This window comes from Lacerta agilis, chromosome 17 (assembly GCF_009819535.1).
Source record: "Lacerta agilis isolate rLacAgi1 chromosome 17, rLacAgi1.pri, whole genome shotgun sequence".
In the NCBI taxonomy this organism is placed as follows: domain Eukaryota; kingdom Metazoa; phylum Chordata; class Lepidosauria; order Squamata; family Lacertidae; genus Lacerta; species Lacerta agilis.
The window spans coordinates 36135162-36143427 of record NC_046328.1 but is presented as its reverse complement, the minus strand read 5'-3'; the positions used below and the strand labels follow the sequence as shown (position 1 = coordinate 36143427).

The following is an 8266-nucleotide window of genomic DNA, read 5'->3' as shown; positions in this document are numbered from 1 at the left end:
ACCTTCTACACAACGGCTTCTGGTGAAGAATATCCCCAGCGTTCCTTGGAGATGTCATGGGCCGAACCTGAGACTTTCTGCATGCAGAGCAAATGTTCTATCCACTGAGCCAAACCCCTTCCCCTAAAAGCAAAGTAAAACTATCGTCCATATGGTTCTGAATAAAGGACTGTTTTTAAATAAGAAGCCTGGGAAGCTTCTTCATACCTAGCCAGACACTTAGGTCCATCCAGCTCAGTATTGCCTACACTGAGTGGCAGCAGCTCTCCAGGATTTCGCACCAAGAGCCTTTCTCAGCCCTACCCAGATGTGCTAGGGATCAGACCCGGGACCTTCTGCATGCCAAGCAAATGCTCGACCACCGAGGCACAGCTGTTCTGTGACCAAGAAAAAAAGCACTCTGCTGACATTCAGAGGAATGAACGCTCCTTGCACATCCTTAAGGCTCCTTCACTGGCTCGAATTAACCCATAGCTTTTATACCTCTGGAAGCTCCTCTGTGAGTATTGGGGAGAGAAGGGGCTCCCCATGGCTGGTAATGGTCACTCTGATAGGCATGAAAGGCTGGATTTTGGCCTACGATCAAGCAGGCAGGAATCTTGGTGGTACCTGGCATGGTGTCGCCCCCTGGTGGACAATCAAAGCAGAGCAGATGAAGGCAGCCACTAAGGGATTGTGGGGGGGACGGGAACACCTGTGCCCCTCCAGAAGTTCATAGAATTGGAAGGGACCACGAGGGTCATCTAGTCCAACCCCCTGCAATGCAGGAATCTTTTTTGCCCAACATGGGGCTTGAACCCACAACCCTGAGATTAAGAGTCTCATGCTCTACCGACTGAAATATCCCAGGCTTTAGTGTGACGTAGTAGCATGAGTAATAGGACCGAGTCTAGGACCAGCGAGACCTGGGTTCAAACTGGTCAGGGAGTTGCAGTTTGGGAACCATCAACCTTAAAACTGAGAAAGGCAACACACAAGGATGAAGACGTCACATCAAAGCCGTTTATTTTCAGAGAAATGTTCTACAGGCTGTTGAAACTTTTTTAAAAAATGATAGTATTTTTGTAAGTTGATAAAAAAAAATGCACGACTTTGCCTCGCCAACAGCTCTCGTTCGCCGGCTGCAGACCCATGCTCCCACATGCCTGTGTCCTGCTCAGATGCTCAGCCTCTTGTATGACCATCCAGTCAGACTTGGAAGCATTTTTCTTCGACCCAACAAAAATAGCTCCCCCTCTCCCAATTTGCAAAGGAAGCCAACCTTCTGGCCCTCGTAGAAAGGCCTCCACAAAACCTCCCCCTCTCCCGCAGCAGGCATGGGCCTCATTTGGTCTGGTAAGTGTCCACCCTTTGACCAGCAAGTCGCCCGAGTTCATGCAACAGCAGAGGATGTGGCTCCAAAGGAAATGCAGGCTGCTCCTCCTCTGCAAGCAGGGCTCTCTGATAGCAAACTCCGCTGCAATCGACTGCGCTTACAAGTTTCCCAATGGGAACTCCCCAGTGAAGCAGAACAGGGGCTTGACACCAGTGGCAATGCACTCTTTCAAAGGTGACCCCACTGGGACGCAGACCTGTTTCGTGGCTTGCTGGATGCGCAATGCCCACCCTTTGGTGATGTCTTGGACAGGCAGCCAAAACAAATCAGCTAGGAATAGTGGGCGCTTTACGACCTGTGAGCAGTCAATAGAAGTTTGGCATCAGCCTTTGTGCCAAGAATGTGGGGCGATGGTGGTTTGCTTTGTTTTTTTTAAAAGGAGACATTTTGATTAAAATGCCTTGGTTGCCTTTTCTGAGAGCCTTGCCCAAATCCCTTTGCTGGGTTTATCTTTTAAACCTGTGATGGGAAACCTGTGATGCTTCAGCTGTTGTTTGGACTCGCCTCTGTCCCAGTCAACCCGGCCAATGGTCAAGCTCCCTTCTGTGTGCTGTTCCTGAGGCAGAAACAATGGCAATCTTTCAACACCTCCTAAAGACTAATATAAACAGAAATGCCCGCTTAAAAAGATGGGTCTTACTGAAATTTAAAGGAATATTTCATTGATGGCTTCTCCATTTTTTACTGATGCATTTCTTTGTATTTTTGGTTTTAAATGCTGTATATGCATTTTCTCTCTCTGAATTATCGTACTGCGTAAACTACCTGTACTCAGGGATTTTGCATCTTAAGCTGTATATGAATATTACTGATGGCAGTATGGTAAGAACGGATCGCAAACACAGAGGCAATCAAATCAGGCATTTTAACACGAGGCCGTTGTGGTGCAAATGAAATTGCAGGTGGTAAGCAGCTGATTTGTGAATCTCGGGGGAAATCTGGCTTGCCAAACTCCAGAAATAAGATGGTCTGTTGCTGACAGACGTTCTGAAAATGACCACATTACTGGAAAAGGAATTATGACCAGAGATTATCTTTGTTCTAACGGTTTTTGAACAGAAGGGAACATTTGAGAAACTCTTACAATGACCTTATAACCCGGTTCTGTTTCTCCCTTGAAGGCCAGTTCTTACTGCCATGCCTATTTATTTGTCGTGTTTGCTATAGTAATAGGGACAGCCGTTTCGTGGAAACGGGACGGGGAGTCAGCAAGGAAGGTCCCATGCCCTACGTATTCGGAACGCTTTGCTTGATGATGATCTTCTGCCTGGTGGCTCGGACACTGGAGTCGGCCATGGGAGGCCCTGCCCCGAGGGCGGCCGTGGCAGCGTTGGGCAGGCCATGGGCTGTGATGTACTTCTTGTAGGCCTCGCGGATGATCTTGAAGGCCCGGATGTTGGAGTAGGGGATGTCGGTGATGGGGTCGCGGTAGATGGCAGCCTTGTGGGTGACGGGGCAGACCTCCTTCACAGGCAGCTTGGGGGCCCGAGACTTTGGGAAGACGCGCTCGAAAGTCTCGTCGTCGCTGAAAGTGACGAAGGTCCGCGAACATTTGGCGGCCAAGGTGGAAGTTGCTGGTGGGGCCTCTAGCGGTGGGGGCTGCATGTCCTGGTCCAAACTGAAGCAGGCGGAAAAGGGTCCAGTGTTATTTGTAATTTCACAAAATTTATATGCCACCTGAATATATATTTGGGGGGGGGGAGAGCCTCGAAGAGCTTCACAAAAAAAATGATCTACAAACATTTAAGATGTACGAAAACTTAAGATAAAAACAAATTCAAACTGGCGCCAACTTTCTAAAGGCCTGACGAGGCTTGCCTGAAGAAAAACGTTTTTAGCAGGTGCCAAAAAGAGCACAGTGAAGGCACCTACCTGACGTCAATAGGCAGGGAGTTCCAAAGTGTAGGTGCTGCCGCACTAAAAGTTCTTGCAAATGCGGAATGGGTATTACGTGGCACCTGTTAGTCCTGCTCAGAGTAGCCCCACTGAAGTGAATGGACATGGAGTTGTATTCAACTAAGTCCTAGTGAGGCAGGCTAGTAGTCCATTTATCTCAGGATGGTCTACACACTGACTGGCAGCAGCTCTCCAGCGGTCCAGACAAGGGGCACTGGAGATGCCATGGACCGAACCTGGGACCTTTTGCATGGAAAGCAGATGCTCTACCACTGAGCTATAGCCCTTCCACTTAAAGTGTAGTAGATTCTAGTCCTCGGGGCTCTGAATGAAGGGCTGGTTTTAAATAGGAACCTAGGAAGCTGTTTCATACCTAACCAGACCCTTGGTCCACCTAGAACAGTATTGTTTGCACTGACTGGCAGAAGCTCTTCAGGGGGGGAGGGGGTCTCAGAGCAGAGTCTTTTCCATCCCTACCTGGTGATGCCAGAGATTGGACCCGGGAACTTCTGAATGCAAAGCAGACATTCCGATTCTGAGCTAGAGCCCTTCCCTTAAATGCCTGAAGGACAAGTGAATCATCTCCCATTCTACCAGTTGTGGTTGCCCAGCGAGAAGGAAAAGAAAATTTGCACATGCTCAGAGGCACAGTAGTATTCCAGGCTTCAGCGGTGAAGGTAGATAATGGGTAGAGGCCCAACTGAAAATAGTAATAAACGAGCCTCTCTGCCCGTATGCTAGTTTAAGCAATGCATACCCGCCATAAAATTTAGAGTGTGTTCTTAGTTTGCGACTTGCTGAAATGCAGGTCTCTAACGGACTGGCTGTACAATTGGCCTGGATATGGAATTGAACCCAAGGCTGTGAATAACCACTTGCCTACTCGCTTTTGGTGAGTGGAATCCCCACCAGGTGACCAGACAGTTTCTGTAAACTAGGAGACAAAGTGAGCTCTCCCGTTTTCTTCTTTAGGCCGACAATGCTCCCAGATTCAAGATGTGCCTGGAAAGGCAAGCCACGCGTGACCAATTTCTTAAGGACTAGGAACTTGCGCCTACTGCTTCACACATCCAGCTTGCTCCATCCCGGGGGCAAGCCGGAAACCCTTACCCCTCAACGTCCACATTCTCTTCCTTGAAGCTGAGGTCGGACACGAGGGGCATGGTCCCTGAGTAGTAGCGGATGGTGGGCCCCACACATTTTCTCTTCTTCTGCACCTGCCTCTTCTTGTCTGCTTCCAAGCGCTCGTACGTCTCTGCAGAGGAAAGGAAGCCAAGCTCCTGACAACCCCAAACTTTTGACATAAGGCGCACCCGCTCCTGGATAATTCTTGTGGACTAGTAACTTGGCTATACCGCAGGACCCTGACTCACCCAAAGAGCGCAGGTTGAGCTCCTCTGTGATCTTGGCCTCTTCCAGCAGCTCCTCCTGGGTCAGGGGCCGGTCGTAGCTGGGGCCCGCCCCCTTTTTGCGTTTCGACTGCACCTGGCGCTCCTGCAGGCGTAGGAAGGTCTGCCGCGTGTGTTCGGTCGTCGACTGGCGCATGTGTTTGCGGCCTGGGCAGGCAAGGGTTAGGAGGAAGGAGTTTGAAACAAGAAGAGGGGAGAGCAGAGGATTTCAAATTGGGACTTTCAAGCACAGCCCTCCAGGCCTTTCTAACTGGCCCTTGGGCCTCTCCACAAGCCACACCTCCACCCCCCAAGCCACCCCAGTTCTCCCTAGGTCTAACAACTCACAGGCCCTGATCCGCACCCTTCTGGAGTGTTTCTGCCTGGCTGGAAGCCAACTGTAAATCACTTAGGGATGCCTCATAGGAAGCGATCCATAACTTAAAAAATCAAGAATGGCAACATGCCTTTGAACAGCGATAACGACTTGGCTGAATGGAAAGAAAGGTGTGGAAGTGGATATGGAGAAAGGTTTGTCTGCCTCTCTCGTAACACGAGAATTCGTGGAGGTCCAATGAAGCTGGAAGATTCAGGACAGATAAAAGGACTTATTCAGGCAGTGCACAGTTAAAACTACAGAACTCGCTCCCGCAGGAAGCAACAAGGGTCACCAACGTGGGAGGGCTTCAGAAAAGGATTGGACAAATTCATGGCTATAACAGTGGCTACTAGCCATGAGGGCTCTGCTCTGCCTGCACTGCCAGGGGTGTTTCTGAAGATGAGCTGCTTAAAACTGTAGGGGGGGAAAGTGCTATTGGGCTCAGATGCTGCTTGTGGGCTTCCCATTGGGGCATCTGGTTGGCCTCTGTGAGAACAGGATGCTGGACTAGATGGCCCCCTTTGGCCTGATCCAGATGCCAGGCTGCTCTTACATTCTTGTGTGTATGCGCGTGCGTAGAAATCACTTGTGTAGCTGTGATGTGGCCTTCCATGCAAAGGTTGAGCATCACATTTTTTACTCTTATCACACTTCTTCTGGCCCTGCCAAGCACTGGCATGCAGCCCCTGGAAAGTCGCCTATGAAAGGATATGGCCTTCCTCATCTCTGGTTTAAAAAGAATCTGAGACTTTTTAATTAATGCACACTCAAAATGGGCACTTACTGTCTCCAAGGTCATCCTGGAGCTCGGCTGGGGCCAGCCTTTCCTCTCTCACTTTCTGGGAGCTGCTTACAGGTGCGTCTGCCTTCTTGGGCCTCAGGCTCTTGATGGGTTCCTACGGTGGATTCAGAGGACAGAAATTAGGAAGGGCGGTTTATAGACGTGATTCATCAGCAGAACAAAAGGCCACCAGGTGTTTAAAAAAGCATGAAAGGTCAGAGCTTACATTTTCTTTACTTTGGGGAGACCTAAAATAACTACAATTACAGTCATGGGCCCCTGCTAAAATGGCTTCAAACACACACACACACACACACACACACCAAGTTTAAGATGCATTTATTTAGAGTATTCCCCACCCCCAACACTTCAACCAACAAAAGGCTCCCAGAGCAACTTATGCACAATCAATCAAAAACAAGACAGTCCCTTCTAGATTTATGGTCTAAGAAAGCAGAACACAAAAGGAAAAAAGGGAGGGGGAGGGAAGAGGAAAAGCAAATTCAGGTCCTTAAAAAGCTAAATGGTAGTTCTTAAAATGACTTCCCACAGGGTCTCCTCGCAGGTGCTGCCCACTCTCCTCAAACCCCAGGCAGAAGGTTGCCAACTCCACACACACACACACACCCCATGGATAATCCCACGGTCTGCAGGGGACGGGAGTATTGCCTCTTGCACACAAACACCTCCCTCACCACTTTCTTTTTCTGCACTCCCAGCAGTCTCCGTTGCAGCAGTGGGGGCAGCTTCAATGCAGCTGGGCAAATGCCTGGCTCCGCTTTGCTTGCCTCTCAGTGGAGACACAAGAGCGGCTCAGACACTGCTGCAGTTGGAGCTCAGCATTCCCACCAGCCCTGCTCTCTCCCATTAATGGATTTGGCATTTCAGGAGGGCATCCGTGCACCCGGCTCTGCCCAACTCCAGTTACACATACCTTGTAGGCTTTGGTGACAACCCTCCGCTTCCTCTTGGGCTCGTTGTCATCCTGATCGCTGCTGGGCTCATCTCCCTCGTCAATATCAAAGTCGGAATCTACTTCGTCGTCACTGTCCGATTGGTCGCCTTTGTACTCATCATCACCAGATTCCTGCAGGGCAGCCGAGAGAAGATGGTTGGCTGAGGAGAGCTCTCTTTCTGAACAGCAATGGCAAGAGACTCAGTTTGCCATGCCCTGTCCCCCAAGCCAACCCCAGCAGATCTTTGCCCACCCCTCTAGCCTTTGAGCAACACTTTGTATATTTTTGCTCCACCCCTCTGGCTTCTGAGTAATATCTCTGCAAAAACAACAACAGCAGCCAGTCAGCCAGCATGGAGCTTAGTCTGATTTCTCAGCCTAAACCTTGCAGGGGGGTTTTGAAGCTAAAAATGGGGGTGGGGTGGGGGTATCACATATATTCCCCTAAGTTCTCTGGGAGAGAGGATGAATAAAAAAGGAGAAAATGGGAAAGGACATCCAAAGTCAGTGTGGTTAAAGTGTCGTACTAGGACCTAGGTGACCAGGGTTCAAATCCCCACTCAAGCCATGAAGCTGACTGGGTGACTGCCTAGCCTACCTCACAGGGTCGTTGTGGGAATTAAATGAGGGAGAACAATTAAGTAGGCTACCTTAAGCTCCTGGCAGAAGGAAGGTAGGATGTAAATGAGATACTTCCCTCTCTCTACCAAGATTCAGCCACCATCACTAAAAGAAACCACCCTGTCCAGGAGCAGTCTACCGCCAAGCAACCTGTTGCAGAAAAGAAGATGCGGGTAGAACTGCTTATGGGCTCCCCAAGTGCAGCCTCCTTTGGAGAGAAAGTGTTGGACCTTCTTGGTTCAAAACTTCCAGAAATTAATATTTATATTATATGTATTGCACACATTACAAACTAAGCTGGACCAATGTCTCTGTAGCCCCGCCCATCCCGCCTTCCTTCCAGCCAATCACAAGCAAGCGCCGCCTCGGCCATGAGCTCGGGGTCCCGCCCACTCCTGGACCTACCCCGCCCCCTGCCGCTGCCCATCAACCCAAGTCCCGCCCCCTACCTCCGTGAAGCCCCCGTATGTCGTCTTATAAAATTCGTCCTCTTCCTCCGCTTCGAGCAGCCCCGAGAGCCGGTTCCCTGCCGTCCGCCGCGGCGCTCGGCCTCCAGCCAGGCCCATCGAAGCGGACGCCGCCGCCGCCGCCATTTTTAGTCTTTCTCCGGGGAGAGCGAAGTTGCGATCGATGCCGTCGGCTCGCGACCACGCGCCCTGCGTTGCGGGGCTATTAGCAACGTCTCCGGGCGGCCTCCGCTTGAATGACGGGAGGGATGAGTCATCGAGCGCCGACCGAACGGACGCCGATGGTGGGTAGACACGATTAGTTGAGCGTCGGCGCAGAGATTGTGAAGGGAATGGGGGAATCAAACGCCGAGAAAGTCGATGGGTGAGAAACAAGCCTAGAGGATCGTGTTTCCAACAAGACG

The 8266-nt window shown here is 50.5% G+C and overlaps 1 protein-coding gene across 1 annotated transcript; it reads right to left on the bottom strand.

The window, feature by feature from the left end:
• Window positions 1–2462: 2462 nt before the first annotated feature.
• Window positions 2463–8026, bottom strand: VPS72 (vacuolar protein sorting 72 homolog). Its single transcript, XM_033135833.1, has 6 exons — window positions 7845–8026; window positions 6754–6906; window positions 5823–5934; window positions 4645–4827; window positions 4382–4526; window positions 2463–2993 (listed from the first exon to the last, which is right to left on the bottom strand). The coding sequence occupies exons 1-6, from the start codon at window positions 7986–7988 to the stop codon at window positions 2603–2605; spliced, it is 1128 nt and encodes a 375-aa protein (XP_032991724.1). The 5' UTR covers window positions 7989–8026; the 3' UTR covers window positions 2463–2602.
• Between the last annotated feature and the right edge of the window lie 240 nt (window positions 8027–8266).